The 26,018-nt window shown below is 43.4% G+C and overlaps 1 protein-coding gene across 4 annotated transcripts in view; it reads right to left on the bottom strand.

The window, feature by feature from the left end:
• DHX38 (DEAH-box helicase 38) overlaps positions 1-26,018 on the bottom strand; it is a 370,469-nt gene that overhangs the window by 198,718 nt on the left and 145,733 nt on the right. For all 4 annotated transcript variants that reach the window (XM_033942501.1, XM_033942499.1, XM_033942500.1 and 1 more), the window contains 5 exons: positions 10,486-10,647; positions 9,748-9,855; positions 9,091-9,203; positions 4,107-4,244; positions 3,232-3,418 (listed from right to left, as the gene is read on the bottom strand). In XM_033942501.1, the coding sequence (XP_033798392.1) occupies positions 3,232-3,418; positions 4,107-4,244; positions 9,091-9,203; positions 9,748-9,855; positions 10,486-10,647 (708 nt within the window). The remainder of the gene's footprint in view (positions 1-3,231; positions 3,419-4,106; positions 4,245-9,090; positions 9,204-9,747; positions 9,856-10,485; positions 10,648-26,018) is intronic.

Raw genomic sequence — 26,018 nt, 5'->3', positions numbered from 1 at the left:
AAAAACCTTCTACGCCAACATTATAGGCAACACCTCCTTAAACAGTAGCAAACTAGTCAACGACCTATTCGACACCCACCCCTACACAAACCCAGTAGAAGATTCCACAATCACAGCACACGACCTGGCCGATTTCTTCAACTCAAAAATATCTAAATCAAGGCTTGCCCTCCCAAACACACAAGACGCCCACTGGAACTACACCATCCTCCAGGACCCTGACTCCTCTTCTAAAGCCGACATGAGCTGGATCAACTTCAAGGAAACTGACTGGCTAACGTTCAACAAATATTACAATAAATATACAAAATCTTACTGCAAATTAGACCCCTGCCCCCCTAACATGATGAAATCTGCCCCCATTAGCTTCAAAACCAACCTTCTAACCTGGATCAACCTACAATTATCCGTTGGGAAATTCCCAGAAGACCTAGGCCAAATTATTATTACCCCTATAAAAAAGAACAAAAAAGAAGCAACCAACAACATATCAAACTACAGACCCGTCGCAAATATCCCTCTGGCTGCCAAATTAATGAAAGGCCTGGTAAATGCTGACCTAAACAACCACTTAGACAAATTCAACTTACTACATACCAACCAATCTGGTTTCAGACCCGGCTTCAGCACCGAAACTATAATGGGCTCCCTGCTAAACTTCCTACACTCCCTTCTCAGTCAAGGCTCCAACGTTTTGATCCTCCAACTGGATCTAAGCAGCGCCTTTGACCTAGTTGACCACTCCATCATGCTGAACTGTTTGGAGGCAATAGGCATCTAAGGAAACACTCTTACCTGGTTCCGGGGATTTCTCGAACTCAGGTCCTATCAAGTACTCAAAGACGATAATCTCTCCTTCAGCTGGAACAACAACTGCGGACTCCCCCAAGGCTCCCCGCTCTCACCGACCCTCTTCAATATCTACCTCATCTCATTGGGACACCTATTACAGAGCTTAAACCTCACCTTCCACGTTTACGCTGACGATATCACCGTCTTACTTCCATTATCCAATATTTCGCCAAATTTCATCATTCACCTATCCAATATCCTAAACCAAATAGAACTTTGGATGAAGGCCTACAAACTCAAACTGAACACAGAAAAAACCAAATTTTTCCTAGCCTCTCTCAACGAGCAGATAAAAGACAACAAGATTCACGTAAATGGCAAAGACTACGAAATTGATCAATCTATTAAAATACTAGGGGTTACCCTTGACAGACACCTAACACTAGATAAACACACTGAGCTAATGTTCAAAAAATGTATCTCTACCCTTTGGAAACTTCGCACCATCAAAAAATTTTTCGACGAATCATCCTTCCGTCTATTAGTACAAGCCTCCATCCTGAGTACTCTGGACTACTGCAACATCATATTTTTGGGAGCATACAAAAAGTCCCTCCACAAACTAAGATTAATCCAAAACACTGCCATCCGTCTCATCTTCGGACTCAAGAAATGGGAACACATCTCTCCATATCTCCAAACACTCCACTGGTTACCAGTTGAATCCAGAATACTTTTCAAGTTTGCCTGCATCAGCTTCAAAGCGATCTTCGGGATGCTACCAACTTACCTAGCTTCCCAATTTCTCACCTACTGCCCAAAAAAGACCTCCCGCAGAACAAACCTCTTTACTTACCCATCCCTGAAATCATGTCACTACAAGAAGTACCTAAACAGAATGCTTTCTTTCCAGGCAGCCCAACTGAACACATGGCTAGCAAAACCAATACTCGAAGCCACATCATATGCTGACTTCAGAAAATCTCTGAAGACCCGTCTCTTCAACTCCACCCAATCTCTCCCCCCCCCCACCAGTTATAATCCCCCCCCGAAAGTCCTCCCCCTCCCCTTTCCCCTTCCCCCAATGCTTATGCTGTACCTCTCTCACGCACATTGTAGATATCTAACTGTAAACAGCATTGATCTCTTGTAACTGTTCATATTGTATCATATTGTATTGTATCGGGTCCTGCACCTTATTGGAAACATCCGATAACTGTTTCCTTGTTTCTATCTTGTACCTTATTGTAACACCCCTGTACCGGCTCTCTTTGTAGTATCCTGTATCATATCTAATCTAATCTAATCTAATCTAAACCTTAAGTTTATATACCGCATCATCTCCATGAGAATGGAGCTCGACACGGTTTACAAGAACTTAAAATAGTGGGTAGAGAAGAAGAAAAAGGATTACATGAACTTATGTGTAGAAGGGGGGAGAGAAAGGGGGGAAGGATAGAGCTACAATTTGCTGAAAAGCTAGGTTTTCAGTTGTTTGCGGAATAACTGAAGGGAGCTCAGGTTCCGCAGCGGGGTGGTGAGGTCGTTCCAAAGACCTGTGATTTTGAAGAGAAGGGATTTTCCCAGTTTGCCTGAATAGTGGATGCCGCGTGGAGAGGGGAAGGCTAGTTTAAGCCTTTGGGCAGTTCTGGAGGAGTCGGGACTGGAGGAGTTGAAAGACAGTGGGATAAGAGGAGGCAGGATTCCGTGAATGATCTTGAAAGCCAGGCAGGAACATTTGAAATGGATTCTGGAGATTATTGGAAGCCAGTGAAGTTTGGCAAGGAGTGGGGAGGCATGGTCAGACTTACGTTTTGAGAAGATCCTGTAACTGTTCTTTTGCTAACATCTTGTACCATTGTAAACACCCCAGTACCTATTCATTTTGTATTATCCTGTATCCTACTGTTAACACTGTACTCTCTCCAGACACGACTTTCACTGTAAACCGCTTCGAACTTAGGGTATAGCGGTATATAAGAAATAAAATTATTATTATTATTAAATCTTGATTCTATGTTTGATTGTGCTTACATTGTATTTTTTCTTATGATTTGAATTTGAAAATTGTCAATTGTTAAAATCAATAAATAAAGAATTGAAAAAGAAAAGAAAGGAAGGAGAGAGGAGAAGAGGAAAAGGGAGTTGAGCTAAAGGAATTGTCCTTTGACTGAAATTTTGAACTTGGAGTGAGGGTTCAGACCTACTATGAGGGGGAAGGAAATTTCAAAGATAGGGACCAATGATTAGATGAAGTGTAAGCAAGTATTGTTAGCAAATCAAGCGCAATGCAAGTAACAAGAGCAGAGTACCTGCGCAATCTTTGAAATGGATTCTCAATGGATTTAGATGCTTAATAACTAAGTGTACACAAACTTTCTGAATTGCTCACAGCCATCACCACCACACCAGGGTTTTTTGTTTTTTTACATTACTCACCTCCTCTCCAAGGCTAACCTGCATCTCCTCGCTCACTCGCTTGGCTACAGACATGGCAGCAACACGGCGAGGCTGTGTGCAGCCAATCATGCCATAGTCTGTGTAGCCATCTTCATGGAGATACTGGGTCAGCTGAGTTGTTTTTCCGCTCCCTGTCTCACCCACCACAATCACTATGCTGTTGTCTCTGGAAAAGAAAGTATTAAAAAAGTATTTTAGACTCAGAATGGATTGTGCCAGTAATGCTGAATGCCAAGACACGTGATGAGTGTGGAGAAGAGGGCAGGGGCAGACATCATTAGGGGATGACATTTGATATACCACCTTTCTGTGGTCACTATCAAAGCAGTTTACATATTAGATATAGGTATTTATTTTGAATCTGGGGCAATGGAGGATTAAGTGACAGCACAGAGACTCAAACCCAGCTCCTCTGGTTCTTGGGCCACTGTACTAACCATTAGGCTATTCCTCCACTCCCTGTCTGGAAGGTGGGGGGATGGGATCTGGCATAAGTTCCTGCATAAAAACGACTGAATATATGCCAGATGAGACAATAAAATGTGCAGCAGAGAGAAAGAGAACCTTCCCAGAGCACCCTGTACCAAAAGGAAACAGAAACCATGCAGAGTAGGATTTGAAGAAAGGAGGGGGGGAGAGAAGAGCAGTATCTGTTATGTGACTGTCTCCTGTTTTCTGGTATTCCTACTCAAAATGGGAGTAATAGCAAAGATAGAAAAGGAGGGGTGGGGAGAATGCAGAACATGATCAAGGAAGACCCAAAATAACCCAACGACCACAGAGAAGAGGATGCAGCAAGTAGGACTCAGCTTGGAGAGACAGAGAGTAAGTGTGATGAGGGCTGAGGCACTCACCGGATAATTGTAAGTAGAGCTTGCTGAACAGCAAAAATAGGCAGGTACTGTCGTTGTTCGACAAGCGATTTCTTTTTAGAAAACTCACTGCTGGCTTCACTTTTCTCTCGCATATGATCTGCAAACTTCTGCTCGGTCCTAAAAACAGCAGAGAAGCAGCTGCAGACCTCGAAAGAACAATTGAGTATACAGTCACAGAGAGACTGTGCACACATGCAGTACAGCACAGTTACTTACCGGAGACAGCAGGCAGATAGTCTCACATGTGGGTGACGTCATCCACGGAGCCCAGTACGGACAGTGAAAAGCACTTTTTTTTTTTTTTTAATTCTTTATTCATTTTCACTTCAATTAACAAGTATACAATATGATATCTTATACTATACAAAATCACTTGTACATTCTTAACCATAAATCTTAAATACTTTAAATTACCCCCCCATGAAAAGCACTTTAACAATTCATAAGCTTTTAGATTGCCCACACCGCGCATGCGCGAGTGCTGTCTCGGGGAGGTGGGTGGGATGTGAGAATATCTGCCTGCTGTCTCTGGATAACACCTGTTATGGTGCTTTATCCTAGGAGAAGCAGGCAGCATATTCTCACATATGGGACCCTAGCTTATTGGAATGGGATGGAGGGAGAGTTGGTCAATGAAGGAAAGATTGTATGAGGAAATAGATCTCCAGGGATAGGGAGAACTAACCTGTGAGAAACGGTTCTGTAGAGGGTAGTTGTTTGGAAGAGAAAACCCAGGTTCTTTTACAGTCCAAGGTATGAAGAGCCATTTCTCCAGGGTGAGAATGAGGCTTAAGAGAGAAAAACAGAAGCACAATGATGAGATGTATATGACATCTCCTGACCTCTGTTGTCCACACAAAGAGGAGAGTACAGAGAAGCCATTGTATCACGGTGCCAACAAGGCTCAAAAGAAAGGAGCAACAATGTAGAGAGAACACATTGAGGATCCCAAGCCACTAGAGACCGGTGGAGTTCGACAAGACCTGTGCAAAGTTGGAAATCAGAAGATGAACAGTTTATTGATCTGAACATGGAAAATACTCATAAACCGAAGACAAACTCTGACTGAAGTGAAGCCAAGAGCTGAGTAGGAGAGGGGTAGGAAATATTCCCGGAAGGCAGATATGAAGTAAGTTAAAGGCTTGATAATATAAATAGCCTAGAACAGAAAAACCATCTCCCCCACTCCTCATACGGCTGCTGCAAGAAGGTTGTCTTGACACAGCTAAAAAAAGTCTGCAAGGATGAGAAAACCCGCCATGTCTGCTGAGGTCACATTAAAAGGCACTAAAAGGAGAAAACAGACTTCTGACTTCATGGCTGTCTGGCCAGCAGGGCTACAAGAAGCCTGGAGGCCAATTCTTGCCGAAGCTGAAATTGAGCAAGAGAGGAATTGGAGAAAACGCACAGAGGGATTGATCCGTTCCATCCAGGAGAAAGGCCACCATTACTAGACAATGAGGAGATTGTCTAGAACAAAATGGTAATTTGTGAGTGAAATATGTATGTCTAATACTTTCCTAGGGCCAAATATTCTCAGTCCATTGATAGAGAGCCCGAGAACTAAAATCTCCGGCTGAGGTATATAGTACAGTGCAACTTGAGCGACTCAGCAAGAAGAAGAAGTTAAGATGAAGTGCGCCCGAAGAAATGTAAGAGAGCTATATGGAAAACCCAGAAGGAACAGGTTGTAATGTGCATACTGACTGCAGAATGCATAAGTGTGTAATTGTAGAATATATAGAACAGACCGTCAGTCCAGAATCTATGACAGAGATAAACTGAAGCAAAAAGAAAAAAACATCTTTAAAAGGATGTAGTGGCCTCCTCCTCCTCTACAGCCACTCCCAAACCTCTGGGCCTTTTAGGATCAAAAGAAGATGGAGTAAAAAGCTCTGTGGAGAATGTTCCTTAGAGAACAGGTGTAGGGAAAATAGTTGAAGTAAATGGATGCCTGTATAAATATTGATGGTACAGTGGAAGGCCTTCGGAGCCTACAAGCAGTAGCATGCGTGTGTGGGTGGAAGCTTCTCCTCTGATGCAACTTCCGGTTGCATCAGAAGAGAAGCTTCCGCCCACACATGCACACTACCGTTTGCAGGCTCCGACGGCTTTGTGAAAGTTACTCAAAACGCGCCGCGAAGATAAAGGGGAGGGAGGGAGATAAATAGATAGATTCGGGTAGGTAGGAAGGAGGGAGGGGACCGTGCGAGGGATGCCGAAGGGCGGTGAGGTGGCGAGAGGGAAGGGTGGTAGAGTAAAGGAACAGACGCTGAAGGGGGTGGAGAGGAACAGACGCTGAAAGGACATGGGGAAGACAGAGTGGGGAGAAGACGCTGAAAGGAAATGGGGAAGAAAGAGTGTGGAGAAGACGCTGAAAGGACATGGGGAAGACAGAGTGGGGAGATGACACTGAAAGGACATGGGGAAGACAGAGTGGGGAGAAGACACTGAAAGGACATGGGGAGGAAATGGGGAAGACAGAGTGGGGAGAAGACGCTGGAAGGGAAGAAGACAGATATGCCAGACTATGGGGGAGCAGAGGGAAGAAGATGGGTGCCAGACCAATTGGGGGGGGTGAAGGGAGAGGCGCAGTAACAGAGCAAATGGAAGATGCAGAGAGAAGACAGACAGTGGATGGAAGGATTTGAATGAGAAGATGAGGAAAGCAGAAACCAGACAACAAAGGTTGAAAAAAATTTCTATTTCTTTTCTTTAGGATAAAGTAGTATATTAGTTGTGTTGATAAAAATTTATAAACAGAGCCCTGCCAGCTGAAAATCTCTTTCTCTAGTTCAGCAGCTAGATCTTTGATTTATAAGGAAGGAATAAGCTAAATATTGCAGTACTGAGGCTTGTATGGATACTGCGGCAATGGATCGGTGGTATCAGAACCATGATGCCTCGCAGTGGTATGATCAGGTATGGGCCGGTACCAAGAGAGTTGCATGCAATGTGACCTAAAAACAGTGGCAATCTCCCTGTGAAAGAATGCATCGAACTTCTCTCAAAAAGAGTGCACCAGTAGCGCTTGCTCAATAGCCGGTACCATCGGTGCAGCTGGTACCATCGGTGTTTCGGTATGGGTGACCTGGCAGAAGACGCACCCTGTATGGGAGAACAACCTGCAGCTCAGCAGAACGATGATGACGTCTTTAAGCCTGCATCAAGAGACTCGGTGATGTCGAGGCCTTTGACACCTGCTGAGCAGCATGCACCAGTACTGAAGGCTCACCAGCTGGTACTATTGGAGTAGCAGGTTGTCTCAGAGAGGGTGACCTCAACGGGGATGCACACCTAGGAAGAGACAACCTGCAGATCCTTACATCGATGGTGTCGATGTGTGGTTTGAATCAAGAGACTCGATGCTGTAGAGACCTGCAATGCTTGCAGGGAACAGGTGTCTCAGAAACTGGCTTCCCCAATGCTAGGAGATTTCCCGATGTTGATGCTGATGTCAATGTGGGAGTTTACAAAGGCGATAGCTCCGAAGATTTTTCGATGTCTATAAAAGAGCAGAGCCGAACAGCTTCTCCTGTTAAATACGACAGGTGGAACACTTAATACACGATTCAATTTGGTTATCAGGGCCCAGACATTGAAGATACCAATTATGTGGGTTGGTTATGGAAATAGGCCTCTGGCACCTGCAGCACTTTTTAAACCCCATTGTAGGTTTCGACATGGGAAAAATCTTTGTCAGCGAGATTGAACTCAATGGTGAACAAAGTCCTTTTTTTTTTTTTTTTTAAATTTTTTATTCGTTTTTATAGCATACATCAAGTGTAACAGGAAATAACATTTAAATTGTAAAACATCACTTGATTTGCTATAATATCATCTGGAAATCATGAAATTTAACCACCCTTTCCATCCCTAATACATCAAAAATATTCATATATTATTTTATACATTATATGATTTAATAAAATATCAAAAAATACCACCCCACCCACCAATTCCCATCCCTTTATTTCAATTATCTTATTATGGGAAAATGTTTATTGCTCATTACAAAAGTCTGTTAATGGTCCCCAAACCTCCTGAAATTTATCAAAATATCCTCTCTGTATTGCTAATGTTCTTTCCATTTTATATATATGACATACAGAATTCCACCAGAAACTGTAATTTAATCTGCTCTGATTTTTCCAATTGAATGTAATCTGTTGAATGGCAACTCCAGTCAAAATAAATAAAAGCTTGTTGTTTTTTGAAGAAATCTGACTTTTCGCTCTCATTGACATGCCAAATAAAATAGTATCATATGTCAAGGCCACCGGATTTTCTAACAACCTATTTATTTGGGTCCATATTGATTTCCAAAATAACAATATAAATGACAAAGTCCTGCCGGAGAAAGAACCTTAAGGCCAAAGCCTGAGGTTGGACAAAAGAAAATAAATATTTTTATTTTTTTAGAAACTATACAAACTATAACCTAGAAAAAAGAAACGCAAAGTGGGAAGGCAACACTGACTGAACAGAGTTCAGTGAAAAATAGGCTTGAGCGAGAAGGCACTCACGCATGCGTGGTGCAGGCAGGTGCAAAGTTTCTTAAAACTTAAAGTGCCAGTACACTTTGCATACTGTCCATACCGGGCTCCATGGATGGCGTCGCCCATACGGGAGAATATGCTGCCTGCTTGTCCTAGGATAAAACAGAAATACTGCACTCCTGCCCAACCCCCGCTTCCCCCCCCCAAAAAAACATACCCTCCAGGAATTCACAGACCCCTACCTCCAGAGCAGCAGCACCCATCCCTTCTATATACGCCTCAACTTTACTCCTTCCTCTCCTGTACCTGGGCTAAGAAAGGTTTGAATTAAATCCAAAAAGCAAACCACCACCACCTCTCACCCATGCCACCAACCTAAGCCCCTTGTCCCCAGCTCACATGCACACACTATGCTCTAACCCACTTTTACAAGGTCAAGCATGTCCTTCTTGTAAAGAACCTACTTGTAGTCCACCTTCCCATCCTCTGACTGTGGTGTATCCTCATCCTCTTTTTTCTTGATGCCCATTATGTCTCCCAGTTTTGTGCCAGCCAGTTCCCAATGCTTTTGCTGAGCCTGAAAAACATCAACTGAGGGTTCAGCACATACAACAGTACCATCAAAAAGCGAGCACAAGCCCAGCACAGCTGTCTTCTGGAACATGACCTTCAAAAGCCACAATGCTGTCTAGAAATTGATTTGCAGAATCTAATTCAGCTGAGTACAGCATCACCCAGTACTAGTGACAAATAAGTGTGAGAACCAAACATTCATGGACCCATGTCAACAAGGCCCGATGCACAAAGGTGACAACCTTACACAACCAGTCTCCAAAAATTTCCTGTGGCAGTTTGGGGCAGGATTCTAAGGCAAAGTTTCAGAAATCTGAATTATTTTGCGCATTAAAAATAAAGTGGCTTTCCAACCTTGCTTGTGTTTGAATCAGTTCTTTCTTAGTATGGGGTTTAGAGTGAAAAATTTTAGATACTGAAGTGGAAGATGAGATTCTAGGGATGGGATGGAGGAGGCAGCAAGAGAAAAGGACTGGGCCAAAAAAGTTATAGGAAGTTTGAGGGAAGAGGAACACCTACATAGAAGAAAGATGCAACTCTAAACTCACCTTTTTGCGTTCTTTCTGCTCCCTGTGTTTGCGCACCAACTGACTGCCTTTACGAGCAATAATTGCCAGGTCAGAAGTGGAATCCTTCACTGGAATGACAGGTTCAGGCTGGTAGAGGAGTGGGACATTTAAAAATCAATCAGCACAGCTTTTACTGAAAACACCAGGCCAATTTCTATGTTTCTATGTTTCTAACTAACAGAGAAGCTGCTACAGATTGTTCCCCATGTGGGTATAATATATACCTCCTGAGAACAATTAACCTTTTCCTATCGTGTGTCCCAGATGACGGGACATTCCAAAAATGACATAGAAAGTGGATAAACAGTCTGTATGGACTAATAAAGAGCCAGGAACACAAAATATTTGAATTTACAGACTTATGACTTATTTACATTATGTTTACAATAGCCGTAAATGATACAAAACTTTGCTAAACTAATTACGATTGGAACCAGCGTAACGTAAAATTTATTACGATAGGAAAAGGTTAAGTATATATTTATATTTAATAATAATATTAATAACTTTATTTTTCTATACCGCCAACAATCTTGAGACTTTAAGGAAATACATCAAGGTTTCAGACATGAAAAGGGAGGAACTGCACCTTCCTGAGTGTCACTTTATGCAATCAGTATGCCCAATGTCCATACAGCAGATAGTAGGGTTCTAGGTTACAACTTGTCTAAGAACTCTCCCTCCCCCAGTCACATCTCCAACAGCACCTTCTCTTACTTGTTTAGTAAAAACAATGCGCCCATCCAAGAATGGTGGCACCAGATTATGAACCAGCAGGTGAACTCGAGCAGTACTGTCCTCCTCAAAGTCTTCATCTACCTCCAGACGATGAACCACACCACTAGTCAACATACGATTAGTCTCCCAGCGTTCATTGTCCTGTAAAGACAGAGATCACAGGAAAACTAGACATTTGCAAATAAGGCTGGTCTTCATTCTTGGATTATAGCATTGACTTTCAGTAGGATGAAATAAGGTCTTACTTGCTAATTTTCTTTTCTCGAGTCCTTCCAGCTGACTAAAACCAGTTTTATAGCTTTTTACCTTTCCCTATTGTTTTTCCCTTAATTGTGCTCTTTTTTTGTTAAGTTGTAGTTCTCACCCTTCTTCCCTAATTGTTTGAAGTTAGTATATATGTTTGTATGTGTTTACTAACCTAATCTGGTTCTATTTAGTAATTTAATTTTAATTTGATTTTAAGATACTTTTTATTTCTGTACACTGCTTAGAAATTTGATTAAGCCAGACTGGTTATGGGTTGAGAGGTCGCTTATATTTCCACTTAGACTTGATCTTCTGCTCAGTATAAAGATGCCTAGAATACGTAAAGACAATAGAGTATTAATGGATACCTGGAAAACATTAAGATGTGTGGACAAATTAACTCCTGAGTCTATTGGAAAGTCTACTCATCAATCTATTTGGGTAAACTCCAAGATACAAATAGGCGGGTTTAAGATTGTCTGGAAAGATTGGATTAAAGCAGATATAAGATCCTTAAATGAAGTTATTCAAAATGGTAAACTGCTTGATTTTTCACAATTGCAATATAAATATGGTCTAAATAAAAAACAAAGTTATAAATGGTTGCAGTTGAAGCAGGCTATTCAGGTAGGGTTCCCTGAATGGAAATCTTTACATGATCATTATAGCTTAGAATTCCTATGTTTTCAGGCAGATTTTCTGGGACACCTGGCCGCCAAGTGGTATAAAATTTTATCTAATTATTTGAATAAGAAACCTAAAAATGGACTAAGAGATATTTGGAGCATTGAGATTAAGCACCAGATTAATGCATCTCAATGGCCACGTATTTGGTCTTGGAGAATTAAAGGTATGATGTCGGCATCTATTAGACAAACATGGTTCTTTTTGTTGCATAGAGCATTCTGGACCCCTACTAGATTACAAAAATTAGATTGCTCTAAGTCTAATAGGTGCTGGCATTGTAAAATTGAAGTCGGAACTCTGGATCATCTTTTATTTTATTGTCCATATATTCAGGCATTTTGGTTATCAATCTGGGATCAAGTTAACCTAATGATGGAAAATCATGTGGCATTGTCCTATGATACGGTTTTATTTGGAATGTGTATGAGAAATAAAAGCCAAATATCTGCAATAAATAATAAGCTTTTGATGATCCTTACAGGAGTGGGGATACAACAAATAACATTGAATTGGAAAAATTGTTCTAGACTAAATTACAGCTTCTGGTGGAACTCAGTGTGTCATCTGTACAAAATGGAACGTTTACTTGCAATACAAAATTGTCATTTTAATAGATTTAAAGATGTGTGGAGACCAATAATAAATTATCATAATGATTAATGTTAATTTATTATTCTTTTTCCTTATATGATAATTGATAGAATGGGGGGATGGGGGATGGGTGGGTTATGATAATTTAATATATATGTGCATAATTTAATTGATTAATATACATAGGAATTATATTATTCATGTATAGATATGAGATGGGGTGGGATATAAATCTTTTAGTTATATATTGTTATGGAATTATCAAGTGATAATGTAATATGTTGTGTTCATATTTTAATGTACACTTGATGTATATGTTAAAATGAATAAAGATTTGGAAAAAAAATTTTTTTTTAATAAACTTGAAACGTGAAAAACAACTGGTTTAATGACATCACCCCATGAAAGGTTATTAGGCAGCCCTTGGCCATTATTCCTGTATCAGAGCAACAAATCTATCCCCTGCACAACCAGAGGTCTCTGGACAACTGGCTAAGCAAGCCAACAACTGGATGCCCTAGAAGTAGAAAAAAACAAAACACAACACAACATAACTTACCTAATACTCTGCTGGGATAACTTCAGTTCTGAAGGTAATAACCAAAATACTAAGAAGGGGCTGAAGGTTAACATGGATAACTTCAGGACTGATTTGGAAAGACTCAAAGAAAAGAAATTAAAAGATGAGATAATGTTTCCTTCTTTATTGTCTCTCCAGACCAGTCCTAACCCATGGAAAGAACCTAAGCCATATCCTACTGAGAAAATAGGATCCCACCAAATCTGTTATATAAAAACACCGTAAAATGAAGGCAGATAAAGACCATTTGGCCTTTAGAAATCTAATGTACTCGTCCCAAGTTTCTTGGATTCCAATGCAGTTTTTGTCTGCACCACGTCCACAGGAAGGCCAATCCACACACTCAGTCTATCCCCTTTCATTCATTCCAGAATTTCCATTCAAATGAAAGAGATTTGACTCAAGCACATTTATGCCACAAATGTACCTCCCTTTATCAGGCTTTACAATCTGTGGTCGAAAAGAGCAGCGTGGAGCCTGATAAAGGGAGGTACAGCCTTGAGAAAACCATTTGGTGAAACATGTCGGCTAAGCTATCCCTGAACTGATGACCACATAAAAGATAAGTCTCTAGTCACTTTAAGATAACCCTAAACTGAACTATATATTTATTTATTTATTTATTTAGACTATAAAACACTTATGGAGAGGGCTAAGCTTCGATAATATGCCCTGATGAGGAGACAGCACATAAAGCCTAAGACAATGAATATTATGAGTCTCAGGTGGTGTTTCTGAGGGACATTAGAAGCATGCTGATAAAGCATAAAACATTCAAATGAGAACAGCAAGTGGAACAAGTAAATGGTGATCCACTATTAAGAAATAAAGGATAGATTGCTTTCATTATAAACAAGAATAGATATTGATAAACTAATGTATTTAAGAACATAACAATTGCTGCTGCTGGGTCAGACCAGTGGTTCATTGTGCCCAGCAGTCCGTTCCCGCAGCAGCCTCTAGGTCGAAGACCAGTGTCCTAACGAAGACCAGCCCTATCTGCATACGTTCCAGTTCAGCAGGAACTTGTCTAACTTTATCTTGAATCCATGGAGGGTGTTTTCACCTATAACAGCCTCCAGAAGAGCGTTCCAGTTTTCTACTACTCGCTGAGTGAAGAGTTTGTACGGAATCTATCCCCTTTCAACTTTAGAGAGTGCCCTCTAATTCTCTTCACCTTGGAGAGGGTGAACAATCTCTCTTTCTCTACTAAGTCAATTCCCTTCAGTATCTTGAATGTTTCAATCATGTCCCCTCTGAGTCTCCTCTTTTCAAGGGAGAAGAGGCCCAGTTTCTCTAATCTCTCACTGTACGGCAACTCCTACAGCCCCTTAACCATTTTAGTCACTCTTCTCTGGACTTTTTCGAGTAGTACTGTGTCCTTCTTCATGTACGGCGACCAGTGCTAGATGCAGTATTTCAGGTGAGGACGTACCATTGCCCGGTACAGCGGCATGATAACCTTCTCCGATCTGTTCGTGATCCCCTTCTTAATCATTCCTAGAATTCTGTTCGCCTTTTTCGCCGCCACCGCCACACATTGCACGGATGGCTTCATCGACTTGTCGAACAGTACTCCCAAGTACCGCCCCAGACATCCTGTATTCATGCCAAACTATTTAACATTGTAACATTGTAAGTAACAACAATTTGCGAGACAGTATGACGCAGGACCTGCTTTTACTGGAACATTGGTCCTCGACCTGCCAGCTGAGCTTCAACGCTAAAAAATGCAAGGTCATGCACCTTGGCAACAATAATCCGTGCAGAACGTACACATTGAATGGAGAGACCTTGGCAAGGACTACAGCAGAACAGGATCTGGGGGTAATCATTAGTGAAGACATGAAAACTGCCAATCAAGTGGAGAAGGCTTCATCCAAGGCAAGGCAAATGCTGAGTTGTATCCAGAGAAGCTTTGTTAGTCGGAAACCCGACGTCATAATGCCATTGTACAGAACCATGGTGAGGCCTCATCTGGAGTACTGCGTACAATTCTGGAGGCCACATTACCGTAAGGATGTGCTGAGAGTTGAGTTGGTTCAGCGAATGGCCACCAGGATGGTCTCGGGGCTCAAGGACCTCTCGTACGAAGAAAGGCTGAACAAATTGCGGCTATACTCTCTCGAAGAACATAGAGAGAGAGGGGAGACATGATTCACACATTTAAGTATATCACTGGTCGCATCGAGATAGAAGATGATATTTTCTTTCTTAGAGGACCCTCGGCCACAAGGGGGCATCCGCTGAAAATAAAGGGCAGGAAGTTTCATGGCGACACCAGGAAGTACTTCTTCACCGAAAGAGTGGTTGACAATTGGAATGAGCTTCCGGTACAGGTGATCGAGGCCAGCAGCGTGCCAGATTTTAAGAACAGATGGGATGCTCATGTCGGATCTCTAAGAGGGGATGGGTCATCAGAGTGCGATCTCTCAAAGGGTAGCTAGGGGGGTGGGTCAATAGAGTGGGCTAAAAACCAGTCGCTTCTATCCTGGCCGACTCTCCTACCCTTTTTTGCCCTTTAAAACCACAGGCTGGCAATTTTTACAGAATACATAAAAAAGGAATTATTCCTTTTTTATATATTCTATATAATTGCCAGCCCATGGTTTTAACCCGCCCCCGCCCCCCCCCCCCCCCCCAACACACACACCAATGCTCCGCCGAACACAAGGCAGGAGGGATGCCATCTCCCTCCTGCCATTGCAAATGCCACCTGGCTGGGCCCAGCCTAGCCCACCCACCTCCCTGTAGTAAGCCGTCCGGATGGCCGGGCCCGGCCCACCTCCCTCCCTGTAACTTTAGATACGGTGGAAGCAGGAGGGGTGCCCAGACTGTTCATCCTCTACCTTGGAGAGGGTGAACAGTCTGTCTTTATCTACTAAGTCTATTCCCTTCAGTATTTTGAACGTTTCGATCAAGTCCCCTCTGTGTCCTCTTTTCAAGGGAGAAGAGGCCCAGTTTCTCCAATCTCTCACTGTATGGCAACTCCTCCAGCCCCTTAACCATTTTAGTCGCTCTTCTCTGGACCCTTTTGAGTAGCATCGTGTCCTTCTTCATGTACGGCGACCAGTGCTGGACACAGTATTCCAGGTGAGGGCGTACCATGGCCCGGTACAGCACATGATAACCATCTCCGATCTGTTCGCGATTCCCTTCTTAATCATTCCTAGCATTCTGTTTGCCCTTTTTGCCCCCACCGCACATTGTGCAGACAGCTTCATCAACTTGTTGATCAGAACTCCCAAGTCTCTTTCCTGGAAGGTCTCTCCAAGTACCGTCCCGGACATCCTGTATTCGTGCATGAGATTTTAGTTATTGACATGCATCACTTTACACTTATCCAAGTTGAACCTCATTTGCCATGTCGATGCCCATTTCTCAAGCTTGATTATGTCAAGTTGTAGATCTTCGCAATCCCCCTGTGTCTTCACTACTCTGAATAACTTCGTATCGTCCGCAAATTTAATCACCTCACTTGTCGTATCAACGTCCAGTTCATTTATAAAGATGTTGAAGAGCACGGGTCCAAACTAGAGAGTTGCGCGGGGACAGAAATCCCACCCATCCCTGCCCGCCCCCGCCAGGATCCTCTCCGTCCCCACCCGTCCCCGTCAGGATCCTCTCCGTCCCCATCCATCCTCGCAAGCAATTACCTCCATCCCCGCCCGTCCCCATAAAAAGCAGCAATTACTTCTGACAGGATCATCAATTCCACAGTTTCTTTTGTGTTTGCGCTGCTGTTTTCCTTGTGGAATCTCTTTGGTGGAACCCTTTATTTGTTTTCTGTTCAGGTAATTAACTTATAAACCCCCTCTTTTACTAAGGCTGACGTGTCCATTATATTATATGGACGAAACCTGCTTCCAAAGCCTTCCATCCCCGCGGGAATCCCGTTGGCTAGAGGGGGGACCCGTGGGAGTCCCATGGGCCAGAGAGGTATCCCCGTGGGACTCCTGTGGGTTAGGGGGGAATTCCCGCGGGACACCCGCGGGACCCACGGGATTCCAGCGATCCCCGTTCCCGTGCAGACCTCTAGTCCAAACACCGAGCCCTGCGGCACCCCACTGGTGACGCTCTTCTAGTCCGAGTATTGTCCATTTACCCCCACTCTCTGTTTCCTATGATCCAGACAGTTTTTGATTCACATATTTCACCCTCGATTCCATGACTCGCAATTTTCCAAAGTAGTAGTTCATGCGGAACCTTATCGAACGCCCTCTGAAAATTCAGATATACAATGTCCACCGGGTCGCCCTTGTATATCCGCCTGTTTACTCACTCGAAAAAGTGCAGCAAGTTCGTCAGACAAGATCTGCCTTTGCTGAAACCATGCTGGCTGGTCCTCATCAGACCATGTCCGTCAAGGTGATCAATGATGCGGTCCTTTATCAGCGCCTCTACCATCTTTCCAGGTACCGAGGTTAGACTCACCGGTCTGTAGTTTCCCAGATTCCCATCAAACTCTTTTTGAAGATCGGCGTAACATTCGCTACCTTCCAGTCTTCCGGAATCTTTCCTGATTTGATCGACAGGTAGGCTATTAGTTGAAGCAGTTCAGCTATAGTCCCTTTCAGTTCCTTGATGACCCTCGGATGGATGCCATCCAGTCCTGGGGATTTATCGCTCTTTAGCCTATCAATCTGCCTATATACCTCTTCTAGAATGACAGTCAGCCCTGTCAATTTCCCGTCTTCATTTCCAGCATAGAGCCTGATGGGTTCCGGTATGTTTCGTATATCCTCTTCGGTAAATACAGACGCAAAAAAATGTGTTCAGTTTGTCAGCGATTTCTTTATCTTCCTTTAGCACTCCCCCTTTATTCCATGGGCATCCAACGAACCCAACGCTTCCTTTGCGGGTCGTTTCTCCTTAATGTATTGAAAGAACGTCTTGAAGTTTTTCGCCTCTATGGCTATTTTTTCCTCGTAGTCTCTTTTGGCACCTTTTACCGCCTTATGACACCTGCATTGATGTTGTTTGTGCTTATTCCAGTTTTCGTCTGTTTTTGACTTTTTCCATTCCTTAAATGAAGTTTTCTTGTCTCTGATCGCTTCCTTCACCTCTACAGTGAGCCACGCCGGTTCTTTGTTCTTTTTCTTCTTGGATCCTTTGTTGATACGTGGTATATGTAGATTTTGTGCCTCAGTGACTGTATCCTTAAAAAGGGACCAAGCTTGCTCTAGTGTTTTTACAGGGTTTATCCTCTTCTTCCCTACCATGAGTCTCACCCCTTTATAATTTCCCTTTCGGAAGTTCAGCACCGTGGTCGTCGTTCTGGACCGGTGTTTCTCCCCTGCGTCCAGGTTGAAGTGGATAATATTGTGATCACTGCTTCCCATCGTCCCCTCTACTTCTACACCTTGTGCCGGTCCTTGCAGTGCATTCAGAATTAAGTCCAGAATTGCATTTCCTCTTGTATTTTCCTTGACAAGTTGTTCCAGGAAGCAATCGCCTACAGCATCCAGGAACTTGGTCTCCCTAGCGCAGCCGGAGGTGCCTAGGTTCCAGTCTATCCCCGGACAGTTGAAGTCACCCATCATAACTGCATTGCCTCCCTTGCAGTTGCATTTAATCTCGTCCGTCATTTCTCCATCAATTTCTTCAGACTGCCCTGGGGGTCAGTAGTAGATGCCGATCTTCATTTCCACTCCATTGGTTCCCGGAATTTTGACCCATAGAGACTCTAACTTATCCGTCTTTTGTGGTGTGTTCTCTCCAGTAGATTCGATTCTCTGTTTGACGTATATGGCAATGCCTCCACCTTTTTAATAATAATAACTTTATTTTTCTATACCGCCATAATCTTGCGACTTCTAGGCGGTTCACAATGAAAAATAGCTGTACAAACAGCGAATTACAGAGTATAGGTAGATAAGAGAACATTGAACGGTCAGTGAAATTACAAGGTGAGTTACAAGGACAGTGAATTACAAGGTTCACAATAAGTAAAGCTGTACAATCAGCGAATTACAGAGTGAAAAGATAAGAGATCATTGAGTGGTCAGTGAATTATAAGGTGCAAAATGGTTTGAAGAAAAATATACATAGGTTGTTGAGACGAATTAACTTATTTTCGTATTACCGTATTTTCACGCATATAATGCGCGCGTTATACACGATTTTTACAAACCGTGCATAACCGTGTGCGTTATAGGTGTGAGCGCGTTTTACAACTTTTTTTTTTTCATTCCGGTCCGGCATCCCCCCTGCGAACCGGCATCCTCCCCCCCGCTCGCGTCACCCCCCTCCCCCGCGATCCTACAACACCCTCAGCACCGCAAAACATCTCTTACCCGATTGGGCACCGGCACCAGCACCAATGCACAGGACGTGCCAGTGCCCGAAGATCCTTCCTCGTTGGGCTGGGTTGGGCTGGGCTGTGCGGTGCAGGGAGATCCTCCTTCTTCCCTGTGCCGGGCTGGACTGGGCTTTGAGCATTTGCGCATGCTCAAAGCCTTCTGATCTTGCTCTCTCCGAGATTCTCAAGGCTTTGAGCATGCGCAAATGCTCAAAGCCCAGTCCAGCCCGGCACAGGGAAGAAGGAGGATCTCCCTACACTGCACAGCCCAGCCCAGCACAACGAGGGAGGATCTTCGGGCACTGGCACTGGCACATCCTGTGCATTGGTGCTGGTGCCGGTGCCCAATCGGGTAAGAGATGTTTTGCGGTGCTGGGGGGGTTGTAGGATCGTGGGGGAGGGGGGTGACGCGAGCGGGGGGGAGGAGGCCGGTTCGCAGGACAGAAGAGTAAGAAGGAGTGGGAGGAGGTTATAGCAGCATGCGCAGTATACGCGTATGCATGCTATATAAAAAAATTTTTACAGACATGCTTTGGACCCACGCGCTATACGCGCATGCGTGTTATACACGCATGCGCGTTATATGCGTGAAAATACGGTACATTAAATGATCGGACACCAGCGGGAAGCTGGGTACGATTGTGTGGAGGACATAATGGCAGACAGAGAATAAAGGGTTCCTATTATGAGGAATGAAGGAATTCGGGTGAGGTGTAGTAGCTTTGGTTGAGGGGGGAAAAAAGTCTGGCTAGGGTATGAATTTCTTAAACAGGGTGGTTTTTAATTCTTTCCGAAAGACACTGTAGGTCTGTCTAGTGACATTGATGAAGTAGCCTAGCCAAGTTTGCTGTCTGCCAGCTTGGAACTTGAATGTTCTGTCTAGGAAGGTTCGATATCTGCAGCCTGCGATTTTCGGGTATGTGAAGATGTTGCGGTTTCTGGTAGACCTAGTGGAGGAGTAGAATTCGAAGTGAGGTAGCAGGTAGTTGGGGGCCATTCCCCAGATTAGTTTGTAGCAAAAGCAGGAGAATTTGAATAGAATTCGTGCCTCAATTGGTAACCAGTGTAACAGTTTATAGAAGGGACTGACATGATCGCTTTTCTTTAGTCCGAATATTAAGTGGACGGCCGTGTTTTGAACTATTTTCAATTTTCTCACGTTTTTTTTAGGAATCCCCAAGTAAATAATGTTGCAGTTGTCCAGGGTGGATAGAATCAATGACTGTACCAGTATTCTGAAGGATAGAGGGTCGAAGTATTTTTTTATGGTTTTCAGTTTCCAAAGAGTGAAGAAGCATTTTTTTGTCACCGAATTTATGTGATCGGTCAAGGTCAAGTGGGTATCCAAGGTGATATTTTTATAGTTTTTAGTATTGGGTGGTCGTGACCATTTACATGTATTGTAGTTGTAGTGATTTTTTCATTTGGATTTGCCAGGAAAATTTTTGTCTATACTGAGTTTAGTTTCAATTTAAAATTTATAGTCCATTGTTCTATTTCGGTCATGATGGAAGAGATATGTTTTGAGTTGGCAGTGGTCACGTTTGTTGTTGGAATTATTATGGAGATGTCATCTGCGTATATATAGTATGTTAGGTTTAACTTTTGTAGTAGGTGACCTAGGGAGGAGGTGTATATATTGAACAAGGTGGGAGATAGGGGGGAGCTTTGAGGGACACCCGAAGGGCTTTTCCAAGATTTAGAGTAATTCCCGTCATGGACCACTTGATAGTATCGCTTGGTTAGGAATCCTTGGAACCAGGTCCACACTCTTCCTGATAGTCCCATTTCGTCTAGGCACATAAGCATTATTTCATGGTCCACTAGGTCGAAAGTGCTTCTATTCTGTCTCCGCGGTATAGTTTGTATCCCGGTAGCAGTGTCCCAGACGTTTTCCTCAGTCCACCATGTTTCTGTGATTCCGATGATATTAATATTAATATTAACAGGGGTTGCCATTCAGCAGATTACAGGAAATTGGAAAGATTATACTAAACTAAATTATACTTTCCGGTGGAATTCAGTATGCCATATTTATAAAATGGAAAGGGTGCTTGCTATGCAACAAGGTAATTATAATAAGTTTAAAAAGATTTGGGGGCCATTGATTATTTATTCTAATGATCAGACATCTTAAACACCTCAGTATTGGTTAAGATAAAGGGGGGGGGAATATGAATGACAATAATTGATAATTATTAATTATTAATATATGGGTGGGAGGGATGGGATTCTTTTATATTTATATATTTGGAGGATTACAAATAAGATTGTCAATTAATATATTTCTGAGTGATTATTGTACACTTGTTGTAATTTCTGAAAATGAATAAAGATTTAAAAAAAAAAAATTTAGAAATAATAAACATCAAGCACAAAAATTCAATATACTATCTAAAGCTAAAGATTAATTATTAATTATTTATTCCATAATCCATAATTTAGATCCAAGAAAAAGAAAAAAATTACAATTTAGAAAACATATGGAATAATCTTATTAGACGAGATCAGAGACATAGATAACTCCCAGACAGCCGGTTCGTTACACTGTGGGTGTTATAATAGAACCAATTTATTTATTTAGATTTTTATCCCGTCCTCTCAGTAGCTCAGAACTGTTTACAAGTAAACATTCACAATGGAGTGAATTGGACATACAAGATTATACAGTAGATTTAAATACTTGGACATACGAGACTGTGCAGCAGTTTAAATATAGGGACTATACAGCAAATTAAGAACAGTAGTTTAAATATAAGTAGTTTAGTTTAGATACAAGTTATTTGAGTATAGGCTGAGAGTGGACTATACAGAAATTTAGGCAGAAGATTAGAATGGAGAAAGAAGGGTAGAGGTAGTGTTTAAGGGGGTTGGGTCAGGTGTAGACTGAGGGTGACCTTTAGTTGAAGAGGAGGGTCTTTACCATTTTCCGGAATGTCATTAGTGAGTTCTGTAGTCTGAGTTGAGGGGGGAGTTGGTTCCAGAGTTGGGGAATGAAGTGGCTGTAGGAGCATTTGCGGGTGGTTTCTGAGAGGAGGGACCTTTCGGGGGGAATGCATAGGCATATCTCCGTTTCTGAGCGGAGGGTGCGGGTGGGGATGTAGATGGGTAGCTTGGATTTTATGTAGGAGGGGGTGGTGGCATAAATTATTTTGTGTGCTATTGCCAGGGCCTTGAATGCACAGCGTTGGCTAATTGGGAGCCAGTGTTCAGCGTGGAGTGCTGGGGAGATGGGATCATGGTAGTTGAGGCTGTGTAGGAGGCAGATAGCTGCATTTTGGACCCGTTGGAGGCGCTTGAGATCTTTTTTGGCTATTCCATTAAATAGGGAGTTGCAGTAATCCATTCTGGAGAGGACATATGCGTAGAGGAGTTGGGCTAGGTCAGGTGTGGAGATGTAGGGTTTGATCCTACTCAGTTGGCGGAGGTAGTAGAAGGAGGTAGAGACTACTTGGGATATGTGGGTGGATAGGGATAGGTGTCCGTCTAAGGTTACTCCTAGGCTGCGTACTTGATCTGCAGCTGGATGTCAACGGCATAGGAGTGGATTTTAATGTTGTACTTCTGCGCTATATCAATGACAGGTCTGATGTAGAAGTTGAATAAGAGGGGGGATAGAAGGGCGCCTTGGGGAACGCCATATTTGATAGGCTTGGGGTTAGATTTGTGCATCCCTAGTAGGAAAGTTTGGGTCCTTTGGTGGAGGAAGGAGGTGAACCGTTGGAGGGCAGAATCCTTGATTCCAAAGTCAAAGAGTCTGGATATGAGGAGGTGGTGGTCGACCATGTCAAAGGCAGCACTGAGGTCAAGTAGGACTAGTAGGGCATCGCTGCCTTTGTCGAGTATTGACCAGCTGTCATCGATGATATCTAGAAGTACTGACTCTGTGCTGTGGTCTGTTTGGAAGCCAGATTGAGCAGGGGACAGAGCAGCTTGTTCTTCTATGAAAGGGTATAGTCGGCAGAGCACAATTCGTTCTAGGAGTTTGGAGACAAATAGGAGGTTGGAGACCGGGCGATAGTTGCCGGGTTCGTTAGGATCAAGGGTGGGTTTTTTTGAGAGTGGGTTTGATAATAGCTGATTTCCAGCTGAGGGGAACTGTCCCTGTGGAGAGGGAGGTGTTAATGATGGGGAGGATGGATTCTGTCGTGGCGTCTTCTGTGGACAGCAGGAGGCTGGATGGGCAGGGATCGAGGATGGTGTTGGAGGGTTTGAGTTCTCTCAGGGTTTCGAGAACCTCGGCATGGGTGGCCATATCAAATTGGGGGAGAGTGGTAGAGGATGAGGTATTTGGGTTAGGCTGGGGGGGTGCAAGAGTGGGATTGGTGTTGGTGTCAAGATTATTGTGGATGGTTTGTACTTTGGACTGGAAGAAGTTCGTGAGAGTCTCACTATCAAGTTCTGTTTGGTTGGTGTGGTTTTTTCCTTGGGTGCTGGTGAAGAGTTGGTTTGTGAGGGTGAATAGTTGTTTGGATCTAGCAGGGGCTAATTGTAGGAGGAGAGTAGTAGGCTTTCTTCACTTCTAGGATGGCAGCTTTGTAGGTGATGGATGTGCTTTTCCAGTGGGCTTTGGTTTCTGAATTTGGTCCAATTCCTTTCTGCTTTCCTCAGAGATCGTTTTATGGATCGGAGGTCACTGGTGTACCAGGGAGCAGGTGTTTTATTGGTGGTTATTCGAGTTGTTTTTGTCTGGGCAAGGCAGTTATAGAGGGATTGGATGTTGGAGTGCCACGTGGAGGCTGCTAGGTCGAAGGAGTGGGGATGTTGGGTGCAGGTTTCATTCAGAGTGCGAATGCCTGCGGCCATGGCTGGAGGGCTGACTGAGTTAGGGAGTTGGCATAGGGTGGAGGGTTAAGGTCTTTACGCGGGGCTAGGGTAGTTTCGAGTGGGAGTTGGAATTCAATGAGGTGGTGGTCTGACCATGGGACAGGTGTGGTGGTGTAGATTGTTTGTTGGTGCTCTGCAGTTGGGCCTCTGAGGGTGAAGATTAAGTCTAAGATGTTGCCTGCTAAGTGAGTAGGGGTGGTTATAGCTTGAAGAAATCCCAGGTCGGTGAGGGAGGAGAGGAAGTTGTCTCTTTGTCCTGAGGTGTTGGGGTAGTCTGGGAAATTGAAATCTCCCAGGATGGTCACATGTTTGTGGGAGATGGACTGTTCGGTGATTAATTCGAGGAGGGTCTCTAGGGTATCTGTTGGGGAGTTGGGGGCTCTGTAGAGCAGTATGAGGGTGATTTTGTGTTTGTGGCCTATGGTGAAGGCAAGAGCTTCTAGGGAGGGAATGTTGATAGAGTTCATCAGTTTTGGTGTGGTGGAGGTCTTGATGATGGTAGTCACTCCACCTCCTTTCCCAGAGGTACGTGAGCAGGTTAGGGCCTGATAGCCTGGAGGACATAGTTCGCCTAGTGCTATCCCATCATTGTCTTGGAGCCAGGTTTCAGTGATCATGAGGGCGTCCCAAGTCTTGTCACGGATGAGGTCGTGTAGGAGGAAGGTCTTGTTGTTAACTGATCTTGCATTGATGAGTGCCAGTTTGAGAGTATTGCTGGTGGGGGTTGGTGGGAAGGGTAGAATGGGGATGAGGTTGGCAGGGTTCCTGGTGTGATTTTTCTTGTGCTAGGAGGTAAGATCACCGTATCTGCCTTGGCCTGTAATGATGGGGATGGTGAAGTACAGTGTCGTAAGGAGTGTTGGGGATGTGGTAGGAATGGAGGCGGGGAAGAGGATGGTTTGAAAAGTGGTGGGAAGGGGTGTGTGGAAGGGGGTGGCCTGGAGAGTTGGGGGCATGATAGGATTGGGGGATTGAGGAGCTGGGCTGGAATAGTTTCGAGATGGTCTCACTATCAGGTCCTGGCCAGTCCTACCGTTGCAGCTGGACCTAATGGAGGGTCAAGTATGACAGAGCTAAGATGGGAGCTTGGTGCCAAATTGTTACTAGTGAGACAACTGGAGGAGAGAGAAGAAAAAAAAAACAGAAAACAAGCAAGCTGGGTTGGATGAAGACTGAGCACCAATTGCTACTAGTGAGATAAGAGCAAAGAGGGGTTAGACAATTACTTGCAGTTTAACAGCTTAATAGGTGTTAGTTTCATGTGAAACTTGGTTAGAGGTAGACAATAGTTTCTAGTGAGGGATCGTATAGCATCAGAGTTCAGTCTTTTTTTTTTTTTTTTTGTTCCAAGCGCTGCTGGGATGTCGGGAGGCGGAGTTCGTCTCCCACACCGTCCCGTTTGAGATCCTTGCAGTGAGGAGGTGTGCGGAGGCGTCGGGCAGCTCCCGTTGGTAGTGGAGCTGTTCTGAAGCAGGAGATTCAAGTGCTTCACTTGACTCCCCCCTCCCCTCTCTAGCTTTAAGAAATTCAGATAACTGTCTCAGCTCGAAAAATAAGAAATTTTTCCCTCTAAAGAAACACAGCATTTCGCAGGAAATTTTAAGACAAAAGCAGCGCCCATGGCCAAAACCCTAAGCCTATAACTTAGGAAATCTCTTCTTCTTCTCTGTGTTTCTTTAGACAAATCAGGAAAAATACAAATACTTGAGCCAAGAAATTTATCATTCATATGTCTAAAGTATGTCCATAGAATCAAATTCCTATCAAACTCTAGGGCAAAAGACACTATGAGAGTAGTTCTCTCGGTTATGACTTCAAGTGAGTCTTTCAAAAAATTGGTAAGGTTTAAATCATTCTGATGTACTTTTATTCCTCCTGGAGTGGAGGCTTCTTCCCCATATTCATAGATATATATTGTGCTCTTGTTATTAGCGGAAGACTTTCTTCTAGGATTAGCAAAACCTCTTTCAAATACTTTCGTTCTATTGTTAATGGAGCAATTATAGGTGATTTTGGAAAGTTAAGGAATCTTAGATTATTCCTCCTCTGCTTATTCTCTATGAATTCCATTTTTCTCTGTATAGAGGATCTTTCTTCAAGTATCTGTCTCCAGACTTTTAATTTGATTAATCTGTTTTTCATGATTTTTTAAAGACTCACTTTGCTGGGGGCGTGGCTTGGAGCGCGCGATATATGGACGTGTGATCGAGTCGCTCCGTTAGCCAGGCAGCGATTTCTGATTATAAAATACCTTTTTGCCAAACAATATTCAATTTGTGT

Source organism: Geotrypetes seraphini, chromosome 4, assembly GCF_902459505.1.
Source record: "Geotrypetes seraphini chromosome 4, aGeoSer1.1, whole genome shotgun sequence".
NCBI classification, from domain to species: Eukaryota; Metazoa; Chordata; class Amphibia; order Gymnophiona; family Dermophiidae; genus Geotrypetes; species Geotrypetes seraphini.
The sequence above is the reverse complement of the archived record's forward strand: the minus strand, read 5'-3'. Positions and strand labels throughout refer to the sequence as shown.